The sequence below is a fragment of the Dermacentor albipictus genome, chromosome 9, assembly GCF_038994185.2.
Source record: "Dermacentor albipictus isolate Rhodes 1998 colony chromosome 9, USDA_Dalb.pri_finalv2, whole genome shotgun sequence".
In the NCBI taxonomy this organism is placed as follows: Eukaryota; Metazoa; Arthropoda; class Arachnida; order Ixodida; family Ixodidae; genus Dermacentor; species Dermacentor albipictus.
Window position 1 is genome coordinate 20,759,663 of NC_091829.1, and position 20,293 is coordinate 20,779,955.

The 20,293-nt window shown below is 46.0% G+C and overlaps 2 protein-coding genes across 2 annotated transcripts in view; both read left to right on the forward strand.

Moving 5' to 3' along the window:
• The window catches only part of LOC135917310 (gamma-interferon-inducible lysosomal thiol reductase-like), an 83,467-nt gene extending 75,131 nt beyond the window's left edge, over nucleotides 1–8,336 (forward strand). The window contains exons 4-7 of the mRNA XM_065450875.1: nucleotides 742–837; nucleotides 1,718–1,870; nucleotides 5,959–6,045; nucleotides 6,481–8,336. Coding sequence (XP_065306947.1) covers nucleotides 742–837; nucleotides 1,718–1,870; nucleotides 5,959–6,045; nucleotides 6,481–6,540 — 396 coding nt within the window. The 3' untranslated portion in view covers nucleotides 6,541–8,336. The remainder of the gene's footprint in view (nucleotides 1–741; nucleotides 838–1,717; nucleotides 1,871–5,958; nucleotides 6,046–6,480) is intronic.
• Nucleotides 8,337–11,008: 2,672 nt separating this feature from the next.
• The window catches only part of LOC135917338 (kelch-like ECH-associated protein 1B), a 33,873-nt gene continuing 24,588 nt past the window's right edge, over nucleotides 11,009–20,293 (forward strand). Inside the window, exons 1-4 of the mRNA XM_065450928.1 lie at nucleotides 11,009–11,221; nucleotides 16,140–16,572; nucleotides 17,099–17,297; nucleotides 19,999–20,148. Of these exons, the coding sequence (XP_065307000.1) occupies nucleotides 16,205–16,572; nucleotides 17,099–17,297; nucleotides 19,999–20,148 (717 nt within the window). The 5' untranslated portion in view covers nucleotides 11,009–11,221; nucleotides 16,140–16,204. The remainder of the gene's footprint in view (nucleotides 11,222–16,139; nucleotides 16,573–17,098; nucleotides 17,298–19,998; nucleotides 20,149–20,293) is intronic.

The following is a 20,293-nucleotide window of genomic DNA, read 5'->3' on the forward strand; positions in this document are numbered from 1 at the left end:
TTAGAGTTACTTCGCTATATCCGATAATTATTAATATCCGAGTTCGCTATATCGAGATTCCAGTGCATGGCACAATAGCTGTTGGTCTCACCGAGTGAGGGTAGAAGGAAAAGAGTTGTGAAAGATGTTACAAGCTCAGGTGTTTCGATTAGCAGTGCGCTGCAAAAAAAAAAATAACAAACGTCACACACTGTGAACGTTTTACAGCTTAGCAGGAAAATTACACCGTAGTATGTCTCTGCCGTAAGGTGGCGTAAGATTTCCTAGCCTATGGTATCAGCCAATGCGGTCACCGATGTGTACGTTCCCTGCTATTTCGTAATCTCCTCTTTATAACGAAGACACATCCGATACGAGAATGTCTGTTATATCCAATATTCCTTATATGCATGCATTTGTTACACGACGATATCGGCGGGAAATATTTTTTACTTCGTTGTATTAGATAATTCTTTATATCTGTGCTTGTTAGATCGAAGTTCCTCGAAATTTGCTGCAGCATGTTCTCGCGTCAGGAACGCTGGACACTTTTTTTAACTCTTCCCACAGCTGAAGCCAAAGCCACTAGTTAAAAGCAACGCGAAAGCGTAGTAAATACCGAATACTAGAGTAGATGGAGTGCATTGAGAGGTTACTGAGCGTAGTACTGCGCACCCCGAAACTTCGCCTTACTGTACTGCGATTCCTTACTGCACGCAACGCAGACTTTCGCATTTACTTTAGTTGCCTTCTATTTTACAGACATGCGTGATCAAGTACTACCCAGACCCCAGCCAACACCTGCCACTCGTTGTGTGCATGTTCTCGTCCAGAAATCCAAACCGGGCGTATGAAGCGGTGAGTAAACCTGTTCTTTTCAAAATGTGTGTGTTTCGTAACAATAAACTAGCGTATTTCTTTTCTTCTTTTTTTTGTGTTCCGGGCATTGAAATACAACCTTATGGCAACAGTCGGCACAACATTACCTTTTCAAGAATTGCGTGAACGTTCAAGCTAAATCTGTGCACAAAGTAAATTCGCACTCGTTAAGCGCGCTGGCTGGAGAGTTATGTCCTACATCCTGACTACCGGGAAACTGCAAGTCAAGTTTCCCAGACGACAAAGACGACACAAAATAGCCTAAAACACCGCAAATTTTTCTGTCGTAAGTTTGCGGTTTTGTCACGACGAGATATAGTTTCCTGTCGCCGGGACAGAATCTGTTGTCACGACGGCAGAACCCATTTCGTTGTGATGGCAAGACGACAGACGGTGTACATTATGACGGTATACATACGGTATACAGACGGTATACACGACAGCGTATACACTATGCAAGTTCCCGTCGTTACAACGGAAGTTTGTATAGCGACGACAGCTGCGTTACGTCTCAGATTCGAAATTTCTCAAAAGAGAAAAGTCTTGCCATTTGTTGGGCGTGTTGGTAAATTGAAAGCATATTTAGCGCCAGCAAACAAGGACGTAAGGGAGACGACAACACAATGCGCTACACTTACACTTACTTACACTCACTTACACTTACACTTACACTTACACTTACACAGCGCATTGTGTTGTCGTCTCCCTTACGTCCTTGTTTGCTGGCGCTAAATATGCTTTCGAGAAAAGTCTGTCGTGCTATTCAACTTGGGCGATATAGCTGAGCGAGACGATGGCAAGGGAGCGAACTCCTGCGCTCACCTGTGCGTGCAACTTTTTGTTTCGCCAACGTGCACAGTGCGCCAAGAAGCAGGGCTTTGACACCGAGGCTCTGCAGAAGTGCGTCTCCGGCAAGGAGGGCAACGACCTCCAGCTGAGATTCGCCGAGTGGACCGAGAGCGTCAACAGCAAGGGCCGGCTAGAGTTTGTTCCGTGGATTCGCATGAACGGGGCAAGTACACGCCTGTCTTCTAACATCGACGAACTCGCTAGGAGAGACCGTACGGACCTAACAGACAATGACGGCAATGTAAACTACCCCTGTCTTATAATACCGCTGTTGGGCGTTCCTCGCGGCTTCACGTGGTTCCTAAAGATAAAGTCCCTCGTTTGCCCAGAAGCCTGTCGCGAAAAATTGATCATCGCGTCTGGTTAATGTGCAGTGTGTGTTCTTCGATCTTGTGTCTTTTCCGGCATTGTAACATCGACGGAACGACTAGGCACATTGTCAGGTTGTCAGTGAACTAGTCACCATTTACGGATTACTTACTGGTTTACCGATGCCGTGGGAGGCAACAGTAAGGCTGGTAGCGATATGTTGCGACCCCTTGTCTAACTACAAGCGTTTGTAGAATTTGTGTCAGGAGAGTGTTCTCGCAGAAGGAAAATGATTCAGAGACTGCACGTTAACGTTTATGGTGCTACCATTGCTTTACGCCAGTAATTAAGGAAGCGTACCCAAGTAACTGCAGTATTAGCTTTGCTCTCTAGTTGAAATCTGCGTCGAGAGAGGTGGCTACCAGCGCTGTTGCCGTACACCTCTCCTGTAATCCGCTATTCTGCAAACGCTCATGCGCTGGATGTACGGAAAACTTACAAGCCGCTCGCATAAACATGAGTATTTATCCATTTATGATACATAAAGGGTAACAGAGTTTTAGCTTGTACGATATAGCTTTACGATATACCGGGTTACCGGATAGGTTGCCGGCACTAGAAACACTGTTAGCGACATGTTGTAACGCCTTGTGAAACAACATGTAAGAAACGTTTCTTTTTCTTGCGTTTCATAGGCGTTTTCTGAATGTTGAAATTTAAAAAGAAACTGTGTGTTGATTACATCGCTCCCGATGCTTCAAGCCAGCAAGTGAGCAGAATACGCTGACCGCAGATCGCTGCAATAGCTTTGCGTTATCTATGGTTAATATCGGCACCACAAGACGGCACCGTCAACGTGACCGCACTCACGTGTACGTATCTGCTAACCCGGTACTCCGTGAACGACAGGGAGTACCGGGTTAGCACGTATACGTATACCGACAAGCAACATGGTGGTGCCACAATTGTTCTGTTGAGGGGCATAACATGAATTTGGCACTCCATGGTGCTGTGAGGGGGCTGATGGGCAGTCAGGCGGTAGTAGAGCTTTAGTGTGCCTATTATTCCGGCAGGCACGAGCGGATTACCGGGTTAGCGGAGACGTAAACGTGAGCGGTCTAACTGGTGGCGCTTATAAGCTGCAATATTATCTCTATGTTAACAGAGCGAATAGTGCAGAAAAGTAAAATACACTTGGTTACTGCATTTATTAGCTGTGTTTGTCTAGTTGAGCGCTGAGCCACCAGGTGGTTAAACCGCGTAGGCCGTTCACGTTAGCGCCTCCGCTCAAACAGTAAAACGCCCAGTCCACCTGCGTTTACCGGAATAGCGGACACACTAAAACCCTCTATTAAAGAGTTGCAGTAATGTTATGTAGCTAAAACTCTCTATTGGAGATTTAGCATGTTCGGTATTCTGGCAAGCGCGGGCGGTTTGCCGGATGAGCAAGGGCGTAAACGTGAGTGGCCGGATTGATCACGCCACCTCGTGGCGCAAATCTCAATCAGAAAACTGAGCCAATTATATTCTTCGCTGCTGGTGTGAATTTTCCATAGCGGCGTAATCGTGTTCACTATTGCGTCGCTGTCGAAAATTTGCTCCAGCAGCGAAGGTTACTGCAATATTAGTTATGCGTTTCTCTGGTTGAGCATTGCGCCACTAACTGGCGTCACCACTCCGCCCGCTCACGTTTACGCCCCCGCTCATCCAGCAAAACGCCCGCGTTTGCCGGAATACCGGATATGCTAAAATTCTATAGAGGGCTTGGCCGCCCCCTCTACAACTGCCCCTGACAAGCCAAAACTACCTGATAACATTGGAACATAAAAGTACAGGTTATTTTGTAACACAAATGAGCCGGCATTGAACTATAAGACGTGCTTTAGTTTCTGAATAGCCAATGCTTCGACTTGAAATAATTTACGACTGAAATCTTTGTTTTGCAGCACCCAGAGGTAAGTTCTCGTGGACAGAGGCTTATCTTTGTCTGCAACACATTGTTGTAACTTTTTTAATCGACCATAAGACACAGAAAAATTAATTTCCCGAATGGCCTCCTGGAATTCCCTATGCTGTAAATACGTCAAATAACTTTACTAACTCATTAAAAACGAAAAAAATAAACCCCTTTCAAAGCAATATATAGGTATCTGATGTAAACAAATACTCGACTCGTTCAGGTTTTTATTATACGTCTTTTTTTGCATGTGCGTCTTTACTGTACACATACAGAACCGAAACATGTTATTTCTGAATATTTCATTTTTGTGCAGTGTTTATACTGTCCTAACCATCTTTACAAAAAATTATTTCTTTGAACTTATGCTCGCATATGGCTATGGGTCCAGTCAGTTCTTACAAACTCTATTTAAGCAAAGAAAACGCTAAAAGACAAGCAACCAATTTGAAGCAATGCACCGATGTTAAGCTTCAAATTTTCTGCAGCATAAGCAAACCTCTTCCTGCTTTATAAAGCGATAAAAAATGCAAACGCAACACAATTTCAAACTTGTACACTACTCCTTTGAAGGTATGTTTGCATTTTATTCATTAATTTATTTATTTGTTTATTTATTTGCTTACTTATTTATTTATTTATTCATTCATTTCTTCACATATACTTATTTATTGATATAGGAAGCAAGAATGGGAAAATCCATCGTTGGAGAAAAAGGAGACCACACTTTCCCTCTCGAATTTCACGCCATAACAGCAGCACCAACCACAACAGTCTGTCACGGGCTTCACAGTATATTCACGTATCTTGACCTTTATTATAATTTCTTTTTGCACATGAAAACTGCACAAAAGTTGCCAGGCTGCACGTTTCTCCCCACTTCTGAATACAATGACATCTATCTTTTTATTAGTAGTATGCACTTAACCATTTCAGAGCAGATACCGTCAAAAGATATGACATCACGGGCAGCTTACGCAGGAATATCATGGTGGTATCGCTAGCCATGCTAGGACCAACCTATTCGCTATTCTGGAAGTGCAATCCACAAAAGTATACTGACAAATATTTATGATGTTGTAGAAGCTCTACCACATGCTCTTCGCATGTAAAGTTTATACTTGGCAAGTGTGCCGATATGACACCTTATTTTGATGCCAGTTTCAAAATACCAGACTTCGCGTCATGACACAACACTACATGTTGTAGCAGTAAGGCCAAGTATGATTTTGTTGCTCATTAAATAAATATCAAGAAAAATGGTGTATGCATTTATGCAGGCTATGCTCATGTGTGGTAGTCACAGTTATCATACATCATGTCTTCATGACACATTCACCTGTTGGTTAGCAAAAACCAAAGCTGGTGCGTAAAGACAAAGAAGTTGCAAGTCAAAAATGTCATGTCACTATTTCAGTTCATGTATACCTGCCAACCTGCAAACATTTGTAAAATCCTGCAGACACAACAGCGAGTGGGAAGGAAAGACTGGAGAACAGCACGCAATTTTTTCTAAAGCTTGTTCTGAACACGCGCCTTTTTTTTATGGTTATGTATGCACTTCATTAAATATGATACCCCGTTATAATAGGCCCACAAGCAGCGATGTACTTAGCACAGCAAATACTGACAAGCAACACATTTTGATATTACACCGATTTTTTTCAGCGATAACATTTTCACCACTTAAACTTGCGTGAAGCAACTGCCCCTGTTACCTCCTATCGCCATCAGAAGACTTCCGATTCAATGTTCAGATACTGATGAGCAAAACCTTTACGGCAACAAATCTTATTTTTCATAAAGCTTGAAGCAACTTTATTGGGCTCAAGTTCGTAAACTTCACAAAATGTTTTGTAGAGTTGGCATGTATGTTTATGCTAAGCAATTGCTTTTCTTCATTGTCATATGAAGCTGTTTCATGTCTTTCAACATTCATGTTCAGAAATGTGCTCAGCATTCTCTTCCTGGCTTTCTTATCACAGAAGGACAAGATGTACGACGCGTTCACCAGCTTCAAGAGGACACTATGCGTAGAGTACAAGAGCATGGTCGAAACACTGTGCACAGGGGTACGTATATTGTGTTTACAATTCAATACTCTTCTTCATGTGCAGCCATTGCATTACAGACTGTGACGCGGCTACGCAGTTTTCATCCCTTAAACCCCTTCCCCCATGTAAGCTAGCAAACTGGACGTGCGTCTGATTGACCTCCATACCTTTCCTTCCTTATTTTTTTTCCTCCTACACAGTTGACCTATTCCACTCATAACGAGGGACATACACTATAACAAATAAGTTTTATTTCAAGGCAATTGTGCTTTCTTAAAACATTGAAGCCTTAGATTCCTCACTATATTTATGACCCTTGATAACTAGACATACTGGACATCATTATGTACTAAAAAGCAGTGGTGACAAGTTAATTTTTTTTAAGGAAGCACTGCACGTACAGCAGAGAATGAAAATAGTGAAACAGGGCATTGCTTTCTTCTCTGAATGCAGGACAGCCCGAGCACGCAGCCAATCGAGCTCCCGCAGGCCTGTAAAGATGCCCTTTCCTAGGGACAACACCATAACGACTGAACTGCAACTGATCATCTTGTTGGCCAACTAAACGAAACGACTTTCCTTTTTGCCTGGACTTTCGCAATGTCAGTGGGACCAGTGTCAACAACTGTTTTGGAGTGAACTGGGACATCATCACACAAGTTAATTTCTGTGTATATGTTCCTTTCTTTTTCTTTCCTTAGCGAAGGCTATGTACTCGTGTGAGGTGTCTGTTTACGCTAGTTCCTTTATTCTCTTTTCCAGTCACACACTTTTTAAGCAACACCATGTATAGTGCATTGGAGAGCTTGAACTGTTACACCCTTTCTCCAGTTCACATTCCTCACTGTGTCAAACGCACAATGTAAACACTAAATACCGATGCAAACAGCATCACTAGCTTTTGTACAAAGGGTTCAGAAAGCTTTTCGTGAACATTTGAATTTTACTTGCATATCACAAGCAGAGTTAACACTCTGCTCCAACTCTGTTGCAAACTACCTTTATACAGGAAAATTTCGTGTATCAATGATTCCATATGTTTCGTGCATTCGTCTGATGTAAATAGGACTGCGTAATATTAACCCTATATGACTTCCACATGAATTACACGAAAAACATGAAACAAATGCATATGAACCATTTCAACAGGAATGCAGCTATGCTTATATCAAATGCCTTTACTATGTTGTGGCAGTGACTTAACATGTGTTGGTCTACCTATGAATAGCCATGAGCTTACGTGTAGTGCCTGTGATGTCACAAGACTTTTGAAGGGCCAGTACATGCATAGACCCACATTTGCCGGCGATATGGTTTCCTGTGCACGTACAGTTCCTTCAGCTCGTGTTCAAGCTGTTAGCAATTAAATGTGGCTTTCCACACGTTTTTGACTGCCTACTGGGCTTTTCAAGGCTATATGATAAGCAACGCAATATTGCTTTTTAGGGAAATTGATGTACTGTAGCCGCATCTGTTGTAGTGGTGATCTCACGTACTGTATGCGTTGCTGGCCTCAAGCGTCCCGATTCCAATATACGTGTTCATGTTAGACCTCTTATGTTAGTTTGCAGGGTTTGCATAGCAGTCACTGTACTGCAACCACAAACTTACTGCTCATCCTGATCTGAGGCCGCATCCTGGCATTTCATATTACCAAGCCAAGCACATCAATAGATTTATGTGCCATTCTCCTTTCTTTTCAGCTTTGTTCACTGTTTACTTTAACTAAGCATGTGAAAAGGTGTGGCTTGTGTGGGTGTGAATTGTTGAACAAACCAGTTTCTGTGAATGCACTGTTTCCAGGCCTCACATTCCTTGAGGCCGCACTCTCTTAATTGTTAGCTATAATCGCTGTCTGTGCTTTGAAAGTAGCTACCATTTTACAATGTGCAGGCACAGTTTTAAGATGATGGCAGCACCACTGATAAATACACATGCCTGTATGCACTTTGGAGACTCTATAAGCACGTGTGCACAGAGGGAACAGACACACACTGCAAGTTCAGTGCTGCTTAACATTGCGTTTTGGAGGCTATGAACAAAGACTTTGTGCCTATGATTTGTACTGGCAGGTGTGTTGTCAGCTGCTATGAACATACTCAAAGTAGCTTTTTACAGCTCTTCATTTTAGCCGTCATTTCGCTGTTTTAGTCTGTCTTAAAGTAGGTTTGATGCAGTGCTGCCTGCATCAACCAGGAGTCTGCAGATCGATCAAATGCAATGAACAACAGAATCGAACATGTGCCCATTCAACTGTAGCACGCAGGGTGTGATTGGAAGAATGAATAAAACTGTTTTACCCTCCTTTTCTTCTTTTTCTTTGTGCTATGTATTGCATGAAGCTTTCTTCATTCCACACCTTTATGAGCACACGACACTGCTGTCTAGAGCGTGGGAGCTGCGCACTTTTGAGACTCTTATGCCACCTACCAAAACAAGCTCAAACGATATGGTTGCTTCTGAGCATGCACTGTCCGGTGGACAAGCCTTTATCCCTCGCTGTTGTATCCATGTACGCTGCAAAACTCCCTCTTTTGAATGATTCCGCCCAATGAAAGGGAGAGCTGGGATAGATGCAAAGTGCCAGGAACGCTTCTGAATCTGTACACATCCTGTCACGACAACACAGCCACTCATCACGCGACAAAAAATTGCGTGCTCTTGTAACCTGTCATCGGGCAGAATCATTCGAAAAGGGCATGGCTTTGACCACGAGTGACGAAGCTCTGTTCGTTTGGCAGCGCATGAGCAAAAGGAACTATGTTGTTCCAGCTTACTCCAGTAGGTGGCACCATGGGTCTCCCGCGCTCTAGAAAGCCACAACAGGGACCACGCAATTCTTCAGTCTCGAGTAGGCTACGTTTTGAAGACGCTGCACAGTGAAATACAACAGTGTGATCAATTAACTTTGTACAGCAGAGAACAGATGGGAAGATGTCATTAACATTTATAACTGCAAACTTTGTTCATTTTAGTGTAGAAGGAAGGACAAACTATAAAGCATACCTGCCAACTCCCAAATTTTCATGAGGTTAACGAGTTGTGGCTCGTTCTATGATTTTACAAATGTTGCGTGAAGTTCTACAAGAAATTTATTCCGTTCGTAAAGAAGCCTCAAAGATGTTCAAAAATTCCAAGACACAAGACTGCAAGAAATGCATACCAGAAAGAAATTGTGATTGCATCTAAGTCGCCCTGTTGTGGAAGCACAAGATACCATATAACAGAGGACTACCTGCACCAAGCAAGTTTATTCAGATAACTTTCTGAAGCAGGCATGACCAGCAATAGCAAAGTCGCTGAAAAAGTCAATGTGATCTAAACACAAATTGTTGCTTTTCAGTCTTCGCTGTTTCTAGTTTGTTTGTTCATATGTGTGCTGCATCGAAAGGTAAATCATCATAAATAAAGTGCATATGTATCCCGCAACAGGTTTGTACTCAAGAGAAACTTTTAAAAAATCATACTACCATCCCCTCTTTGCCATTTCCACAGGATTTTCATGAACCTGTAGGTTCCTATATTGGCACATATGTATAAACAGTATGTTTTAAAGCAGAACTTCTACTTAGCAAGAATGATTGAGAGATGTGCCAGAGGTCATTGCTGCAGCAGTTACCACTAAATACCGATAACGTTTTCCTTGTACACTGAAACACCCTGTACAGCAGTTCACTTTTAAAGGGAACACTAATGGCTGGCTCTAACATTGCTGGTGCTCTAGATGTAAATACCGGCTGAGGCAATGGCAACGCACTGCACCGTTGTGTAGAAAGGTACCAGCACCACCAACCACTCGCCAGAGGGGGAAAAATCGCATGTGCTCTACACCGATGTTTTCGCTTCAACAGTAAGCCACACACTGCACATGCTATGCCAACTAGGTCTAGAAAGACCTACCCACAACTCTTTGTAATCAAGTGGCCATAAAAGCCATGCCATGTCAGTCTTCTGTAGCACCGGGACAGTTCGATTGCTGGCTGCTTTCCAATGGGAGGGGAGTGTAAAAGATGTCCACGCACTGTAATTTATACAAATTATATCCATCTTTGGCTGCCCGTTTCAGAGTACACCAGAGCACAAAGTTCCATAAAACAGCATTCAAACTGCACTTTGAGGATAAGTCAGTTTAGAGGAGATAACTAGTGTGTTAATAATGCCGAGTTACCCAATGCTTTGTACGGCCATTGCTGAACAGCTATGGGACCACTGGATTTTACCAGTCAAGAAAGCCGACTAAACACACCTTAATAGCTTCTACCAGAGGTGCCACTTCTAGAGATAAAATGCAGTCAATCAACCAATTTTCTGAATTCGTGACACTGAAAAGCAAACAAAAACAGAACAAAGGCCAAAACAGGGAAAGCACTTGCCTTAGCCTCTGTTCTGTCTTCGCATTTCAACACCACAAATATCCATAAACTAGCCCAGTTCACTCCCTCTGAAGCATTTAACAAAGAGAGCCCCTCCAAGTTAGTCCCCTTGGCTGCTTTTCTGCCAAATCTCTCTTCCAGGAATGCCTGCAGCGCGTTTTGATTACGTCACAACAGCGTTATAGCTTGCCAGACAGGCGTCTCTTGTTTTGCTTCTCTCGGTTGATATAACCACCGGGTAACCAATTTAAAAAGGCCCCTCTGGCGCATATATTTTGGGTAATGTCACCACGCGCTTCGCAGAGAGGGACGACTCGAGGGCGGACGGAAATAGTACGTAGCTGCGCCGGTGGGAAAGAGAAAATGCAAAGCAGCTCGGGCCGATGGCCGAGATGAGCCCAGCTAGGTGGTTTAGCGCGTAATCCAAAAGGCCGGGGATGATTCAACGGCGGTCTATAGAGCTGTCGCGAAGCGTCGACACACGCGGGGCTACGGGGCTACGGTGCGGCGGTCCTTGACGCATCGGCCTGGACCACGAGGGGCGCTCTCCTCGCCGCCGCCGCCGCCGCTAGGCGACGACGTTATCTCGCGCGTCAGGGGGCTGGCGTCTCTCACCCGCGACGATAAGGGCGAAACCCCGACGTCGCAGCGAGTGGGAGACGACGGAAGCTTCGGAGAAAGGCTCGGAAACCCCGTCGGGGAAAACGTCGAGGATTGTGCGAACGGAAGGCTTCGGACGGAACAGCGCCCGTCACTGAATGTGACCGGACGCGGGAAGACGCCGGGACCAGGGGATTCTTCGTGATCGCCCGCGGGTTACGGTAAGTCTTTGTAAAGCAAGCGTAACCAGACCAGGGCATTTAGGGCCCCCTAATGTAAACAAAAAAAGAAGAAAGAAAAAGAATTTGCTTATGGGATCGATAGATTTTCTGCGGGCACATCTGTTTGCGTTGTCCTCGCCTTTCCACAGGATCTGCACACACTCCTTGTGTACCCTTAAATTTACCTTCTCTTTAATTAAAGTATCAAGTGCTGTACAGGCCAGTCCTCGGTGACTGTAGAAGTATACAGACTGGCTCTATCATTCTGTACATAGTCTGTTCAGAAGTCGCTGACAAGTTTCTTTCTGTCGGTCTACTGTGGTCTATAAACCTAAAAAGCGTACACAGCTTGTTCACGGCACATTAAGTCACTCATGTCAGTCAAGTGTGTGAGAAGAGACTGGAAAGGAGCGTTAGCCAAAACGGAAACATCCGGTTTGCTACCCTGCGTGTGGTCTATACAGACTTCAGGCAAGTTGCTTAAACCAGAACGGTAGAAATTGGAGGCAGCAATAAGTGCAAGGCCTTGTGATTACAGGCTCTTCCTTAGCTGCTGTATACATTTGACGGTGAAACCATGTTCATATTATAATATACTGTCTAGAGGCACGCGAAGGGCCATCGTTATCACACTTTATAATTGCTACGTGAGGAGGTTTAGCTATGCCTATGGTAGACAACACAACCGCATTGCTGGTCGGTCGTCTTCAATGACAAGTTATGCCATTCCAGAAACCAACGAAATACCGACTGCCAAACCTCGGGCACTTGACGATATAACCGTGTGTAAGTCGTCAGTTATTTGCGCGTAAACCCGAGAGCGCTCTTTCCAGGCGCACCGGTCAGGGAGCTCTTTAGGTTGGGTCACGTGGCTATTACGTGTCTGATCCGTCGTGCTACACCGCTTTAATGACGTCAGCGACGAGGTCAGGGCCGAAGACGGTCTGTGGAAGAGACCGTTCCCGCCGAGAAACCTCGCTTACGTAGTGAAGCCGTGCTACCTGCGATTTCGCTGTTATACCACGACGGTCTACAAGCAGGCATCTAAGAAATGAACCTTCAGAAATATTCACACGCCATTCTTCGATGTCTCGGTTCGAAACAATAGAAACCACGTGGCTCAAATGCGGCGCATGAAAGCATTTCAGATTAGCACTCTTTGACGCATACGTCCCCACCCTAAATTTCGTCATCGTTACCCACTGGATCCACTCGATACGATATTGTAAAGATTCCGAAGACACTACAGCTCATCGTCTTCCTTACGCAAACAATCAAACTCTTTCGCAATCATATCATTATGAAGAGCCTTGAGAGGAATCTTATCGCTCGGAGCCTACTCCAATTTCCGTGTTCAAATACATGCAAAACGCCGGAAAATCTGCTTTCATTAAATGTAGGCCGACCCGACTCTAACGAAATTTGCTGAACTACAGAGAAAAACGTTGACTTGTATGCACCGTCCTTTGGAAGCGGAATTTTTATTTATGGCATCTTAGATTTAAAAAAAAAGAATATTGTCGAAAATGTAGAAGCAGAAAAAAAAAGAAATTCAAGCACAAACATCACGAACCTGCAATTCTGCACCAAGAACGTAATAATATTTGGGGTTTTACGTGCCAAAACCACTTTCTGATTATGAGGCACGCCGTAGTGGAGGGCTCCGGAAATTTTGACCACCTGGGGTTCTTTAACGTGCGCCTAAATCTAAGCACACGGGTGTTTTCGCATTTCGCCCCCATCGAAATGCGGCCGCCGTGGCCGGGATTCGATCCCGCGACCTCGTGCTCAGCAGCCCAACACCACAGCCACTGAACAACCACGGCGGGTCACCAAGAACAGGTATCGCAGTTCTGTGAATTGCGTCCGCAGATACATCTCAAGCGGAGAGCGAAATCGTTGCGTTTACGAAGGTATCGAAAAAGAAAATAGAAGAAAACCCACTCACAAATCAGTGGTTCAGATCACTCACTCGAGAGCGATGTATCCACACTCGCGATGGACCCCTGGCAGCCTAGCCCCGGGCACCAACATCAACAACCGTTGGACAAATAAAGTTTAGTCCTATCCTATCCTATCCTCCGGCTCGCTGGGTCGTTCGTTACGCTGCTACTCGTTCCTTGCCACAGCCGATGTGGCAGCATATAGCGGACGAGCCGGGGTGAGTGTCAAAACTTTGCAAATTTGATTGATTGATTGATTGATTGATTGATTGATTGATTGATTGATTGATTGAAAACATTATAATTCCACCGAGCTGGAGTGCCCGCCTCCTACACGCAATGCCCTGCTCCCACGCCATCACATACTGCGTCACGACGTCACAATACACAGTAGAAATGAAACCGAAACTGACTGCACAATAACTATTGTGCAGGCTACCAGGCTACCAGTAACCAGGCTGATGATGATTGTATCGAACTATTTACGCGGTACTCCCAGGCTCGTCACTATATTTTTTTTCTGGATTTAGAGGGGAAGGACCTTCACTTAACGAAAAGAAAAAAAAATGAATAGTCGACAATACCACGTACCCCTTTAAATCGAATAGCTGTGAGCCTGCCTTGGCTTGTTACTTTTAATAATAATAATAATAATAATAATAATAATAATAATAATAATAATAATAATAATAATAATAATAATAATAATAACGATAACGATAATAATATGATGATGATTAATATTATTATAATGTTGATAATAATAATCACATACGGATTTATTCTCGCCCCATTTCCGTCAGCTTTGGTCACACGACAAGAGAATGCGAACGTCTTTCCGGCTTATGTACTTCGTGCGCGTGCGTGCGCGCGCGCGTTGGCAGTTAGGTAGTACACGAGATAGCGGAGCGTAGCTTCCATGGGGGTAATATTCGCAAAGTCACTTATCGCACCCCCCCTCCCTTCCCCCTCCCTTCCCCCTCCGCCCCCCGGAGACAAGAACGGCATTCCGTAGCTTTTCGCACTTTCGCTCTTATCGGCACGCGCGCGCCCGGCTAGATAGGAAACAGCTCTCTTATCAAACTGCTCGAGTCCGCCCTCGGCCTCCCTCTCCTCCTCCCTCCACGAGTGCAGCCCTGACGGGATGCGCGTATACGTAACTGCGCAGCCACCTTTATTTAATCAAATTACGGAGTTTAAAGGGACACGCTAACGAGAAAAAAAAAGTTAATTGAGCGCCATCAGTACTAAACTAAACTCGTACAAACTCGTACTAAACTAAACTCGCACCAAACGAACAAAAGAAGGCGACCGTTTCCGCGAAAGCAAACTTTGTAAGTCAGAAAAAGAAAAAAAAACGTGAGCACTAAAGACGGGTGGCGCCGCCGCCTCGAACTTTCCATACCAACTGGCCGTTACGCGACAGATTTTGTGACGTCAGCCTCTCGGCTCCAGTTAACCTTTCTTTATCGATAAAGATGGAACCACGTGGTATTCTAAAGGTGCCTAAAAGACTGGGCTGAGCAAGTTTCGAGAACGTCTATGTATACTGCGCCGTAACGACCTAAATACGAGAAAGTAGGTTGACGTCCGTGACGCGTGGCACTGACGTCACTGACGTCGCTGGGGTATCGGCGCGAAATTCAAAAGATAAAAAGAAAAGTGATAGTTTGTAAAAGTGGTAGTTTGACTTTGGTTTTTTATTCTAGTATTTAATCTGTTGCCGCGAAATTCTCCCCGGCGCTGACGCCATCCCGCTCACCACCCACAAAGTTGTCGGACGCCACAAAGAAGGCTTCGCTTCTTTAAAAGTGCAGCCTCCGCAGTAACCCGAGTCCACACACCGATCGCAGCATCGGTGCGTCCGACTCGGATTCATGAAGCCTCGCCTTAGAAGCCAATGTCTGTCGCCAAGGTCTTGGCAGTAACGAAGACACACGTATCTTATACTATCTTACGATACTCTTCGCGTATCCTGTATCTGCATCTCGATACAGTCGTCAATACAGGTATCGGTGTTTGTATTTCCGATACATTAGTTGAGGTATCGGGTTTTTTAAGATACACGAGATACACCAATATTGCTAAGTCCACGAAGACGCCCACAGTCAGTGAATTAAGGCTAGCAAGTAAAGGCAATTTAAGGTTGCGCTACGAGACGGCTTTATTAAAAATGTTGGCTCATATTTTTTATAACCACAACGACCAGAAATATGAACGTTACACAACGCGGTGCTTTTAGAGCCTCCGAACTTTCCAATTTTAATGACTGTGGAACGCCGACCCACACCTCTACTGAGGAAATACGGTGACGTGCGGCGCTATGGTATGTCGTAAACGAGAAGTCGGGTGTACCAAAACTAGAAGCAATCGTCACTCGTTAGAAGCATTTAGGATCCATCAGCTCAAAGCCATATGTAGCAAGTTCGTACCACTTTGCATATCGCGTGCCTCTTTGACGATGGCCTTTTAAATCTTAGCTAAGACTTTCAAAAAAGGTATTTGAAGTAAAACAATAAATTAAGTTGTTTTTTTTCTGCCAAGTTTTGTAGCAGTGGCGGACATCGTAACTTACGCAATAATTCCCAATAAATTTATTAATCGTCGAAAAAAATTCACTGCTTAGTTCTCTAATTATTTGCCTTGTGGGGAACGTTGTAACTGGAGAATGCACAATGCCCTGGTGATATCGAAACTTTGTGCGATCGCATCACCTTCGTCAAAATACGGACTGAAATGACGCAGCAAAATGCGTAGCTTTTGCTGCGTCATTGCTAGTGTGTGTGTGTGTGTGTGTGTGTGTGTGTGTGTGTGTGTGTGTGTGTGTGTGTGTGTGTGTGTGTGTGTGTGTGTGTGTGTGTGCGTGCGTGCGTGCGTGCGTGCGTGTGTGTGTGCGTGCGTGCGTGTGCGTGTGTGTGTGTGTGTGTGTTTGTGTGTGTGTGTGTGTTTTCTTCATATCCGTTCTTCACGTACAGAGCACGAAGTCACGGACCTGCGAGGCGGTCTCGCGTCGGCCACCAGCGGTTGCGCGCGGGCTGCAATGGACGGACACCAGCGGCACCAGGAGGAGGGGGAGTCTTCTAGCATGCGTCCGGAATGCAGGGGTCACGGCGAAGGAGGACGAAGCCGAGTATGCCGGCCGTGGTCCGCCGCGAGGCGTCGCCGCAGCCGCTGCTTCCGCGTGGGGGCGCGACGTGCGGACGGGAGCGGAGACAGCGACGACGACGACGCCTCGAGGTCGCCGCCGCCGCCGCTGCCGCCGCGGTCCTCAGGGGACCGGGAGGACCAGTCCGAGTGGGCGTCATACCCTCGCGAGGCCCTGTCCTCGCTCGAGTCCCTGTGGCGCGACCGCAAGCTGTGCGACGTCGAGATTGACGCGTCCGGCGAAGGCGTAGTCCAGGCGCACAGGTATGCGGCAAGAATCTTCGTGAAAAAAAATTCAGAAGCTTTACAGACTGTCTAATGAGACTCTGTAGACTGCTCTAGCTGACTTGTCCTCTTTGTGTATTGCATATCTGTAGACGGGTCGCCAAAAGCTAGCGATAACTGGTCAAAGACAAGTGAACCATTAATTTGATTTGTTTGTAGTCCAGACATTTTAAAGGGTTTTCTGTGGGCAATCTATAAATGTTACAGCATTTAAAAGAAAGAGTCCAGTTAGAGAGAGAGAGAGGGGGAGAGAAGTGAAGAGTGTCAGGTCATAATCTCACAGGCGCCTTCTACAACCTTCTTACGAACTTCATTAAAAATAAGTATGTACACTCTCTATAGATTGCCAATGGATATGCAGACTTCTGAGTTTGAGCCAGTCGCCAAAGAGCACAATTTGTAACCTCCGTATACATTTTAAAAACGCAGGACTTTCTCGTCACATACATTATACTGGCGTCAACATCTCTCTCTCTCTCCTCTCTCTCTCTGTCGCCGTGCGCAGGGTGGTGCTGGCCGCCGCCATTCCGTACTTCCGAGCCATGTTCACGAGCAACCTGCGCGAGTCGCAGGCGCACCGGGTCTCCATCAAGGACGTCGGGCTGCGCGCCATGGAGCTCATCGTGCGCTTCGCGTACACCGGGCGCATCGAGGTGGACGAGAAGAGCGTCTGCCAGCTGCTGCTCGCCGCCAACATGCTGCAGGTGGGCGCCCACTCGGGAGCACGCGTTTTACGGGCGCTATATATATATACGCACACGTGCCATCCTCGCGCGAGGCGTCAAATGCGCATGCGCAGAAGGCGCCTCAACGATGGGTGGCAGACTGTCGTACTTAGTCGCTACAGAGGGGGGAGGGGCTGCACAACATGTACACCCGTGAGCAAAAGTATGCGGACCACAGGGTCACCGAAAAAAGAAACTGAAGTTCTTCGTCACTATAACATGCATAAACTGACACTGACGAGTGTACTGGAAATTTCGCAATGCCAAGTCTGAACTGCATGCCAAGTCTGTCCTCCTGGCAACTCACTTCAAGTGGATGCGTCTTGCAAACTCACCGGCTACAATTCGTAAACTTCCATATGTGCCGTAAAGTAATTAAGAAGTTAATTGGGGGATTTTTGTGAATTACCTAAACATGTGTTTCGATTTACCATGCTGGTAATGTCCGCCTGTTCTAAGTAATCCAGCTCAAGAACAAGAATTATGCCATCTGCCACATGCGGTTTTTAAAAGTTTCTTAAACCTTAACGATTCCCACCCCGTATCTGTATACGCATGAACGCGAATTTGGAACACAGCAGGCACCAACCTGCTGTGTTCACCGAAGCTGTAGAAGACACGAACCGAAAGCAGCCCCTCATTCGTCTTTATAAGAACTTCGAAGGGAACAAATACGGAATCGTCTCTAATCGGGGCGCTAAACTGGCGTCTCTCTTCGTAAGCACCTGCATGTGTGAGCTGCAGACGTTCTTTGTTACGAATCTGCAAAACAGCATCATTCTATTATTATAATTTTTTAATGACCGACACGACCGTTACAAGACTTGCTGAGGACAGCAACGAGTGCGATGACACCAAAAGACTCGCCTCCTTTTCCGCGATCAAAACATTCAACGGTTCTCACAAAAGTGCGTCCGGTGTGGCTCCCGAGAGAGGTTGATTTTGGCCCGCACTGGCATGTTGTGCAGCCCTGGGCTCTAACCCTTGCTTCCGAGATCGCAACACTTGTCACCTGCCCGATCTCTGAGGTCATGCTTAAACACTCCACCTGCAGAATGTTCCCTACGGCTTGCAATGTCGTGAGAGGTACCAAAAGCTCTGTAAAGCGAGCAAGAACGAGATATAACGAAACGAGCAGTTCAGCTTCGATCGATCTTTTGAAATGTGCGCCTGCGCAGCGACCGCCTACGTATGTACACTTAAACTTGTTCCACGTGGGTTCCGTAAGGGGAACATATTTGAAAACTTGTTCCACATATTAAGCGGAATCTACGTGTACTTTTTACTTTATTTGTGTGTGTGGACGTCCTTGCTACTGCTACTACATAATGCTATTCATTTCGTTCCACTCACTTAGTGGAACTTACTTAGCGGGACTTATATGGAGCGAAATTAGAAGTGTACACGCAAAGGATGCCTCGAGGGGAAACGGACTTTTGCTGCTGCATTTTTCACTGCCTGTCCTCTCTATGCTCGTCTAGATTGCTGAGCCAACTGGTACATAGATTTAAGCATCTAGTAACCTGTATATCTCTCAGGGACGCCATCTTGCATTAGCAATGCGCGGGGTCTGAAAGAGTGTAGCCAACGCTCCAGTTACCAGGCAGAAAAAGAAAAAAAAGAAAGACGTATAGACGCGTTCTGCGTTGTACGCCGCAGATATTTAACTTGCAGCCATCACCAAAGGAGCAGCTTGCGCCAAGTCCTCGTCTCGCAAGATGCGTGCAGCGCTGCGAAGGCCACAGCTCGCGTTGGCCGATCACAAATGAGAGCCGGCAGCATCTCTCTCCTAATCCCTTTTCAAACGGCCCCTTTGTGCTATAATCCATCTTCATCCCTATGATGCTCGTGCGTGTGGTGCGTGAAGGTGGCGTGTTCGTTGTTGCCACTGTCGTAGGTCACAAAGCACAGGGTCTTTATTGCGGCAAGTAGCAGCACCGCGTTGTACTCGAGAAGGACGCGCAGGATGAAGGCCAGCACAAAAGCACGTCTTCTTTTTCCTTTTCTTTAACGTGCTCGTACTCTAAGCGTGCCGTCTTCGTACTAAGCGTGCCGTTTTCCACCGCGCGCAAGGCACTGTGGGGGTGAGTCGTTTTCTTAAGCGCGGAGAGGTAAACAGCAGGCGCATCACGGTTTTTTCGGGGGCTGCCTATGTGTTGCATTTCCTACAAATTGATGTCAGTGACTATAGGACAAGGTGTTTTGCCGGCGCATGTGCACATGTTTTACTATTCCATACAGTGCACCATGTTCCACTTTCCGCTGCACCAGTCGCTGACTATACTCTTGACTAACGCAACTCCTAACTTTCGACGCACCAGGATGGTTAAAGTGGTCGCCAACGTCGACCACATGCCGAATGGACTAGAGTCTATAGACGTTTCCATCGGGTTGAGAGAGCACCGGTTTTGGGCTGTTGCGCGGGGCTACAGTTAAAGGCATGCGTTGTATGCAGCGTCTAGGGTGTTCTTGCGGGTGGCTCAAGCATAATCACAACAGTCCAAAGGCCATTCTGGCGACGCCCCGGAAACTCTCGTTGGAAAAGTCTATATACAGACCAAGTTGAAGCTGTACAGTACGCAGAAGGTGTCGTTAGCCGAGCGCATTCATGTTTGTTCTCTCTCTCTTTCCCGTGTGGCGGGGAACAGTGGAAGTGATTCTCCGAGCGGCACCGTTTTAGGTGCAACGCATAACAAACGCCTGCTGCAGATTCCTCGAGCGCCAGCTGGACCCTTCGAACTGCATCGGAATCGCCGAGTTCTGCCAGCAGCACCACATACGCGACCTGCAAGACCGCGCTGAGCGCTTCGCCGAGCAGCACTTCTCCATGGTGGGTGTCCACGCCGCATACTAACATAGCATACGCTCAACGCATGCCGATCCTGCTTCCGGACAGGAAGACAGCGCTGTTGATTAGAGAGCATACAGGGGGTACCAGATATTCTAGTTGAGATTAAGAGGAAACCAATGGAGCT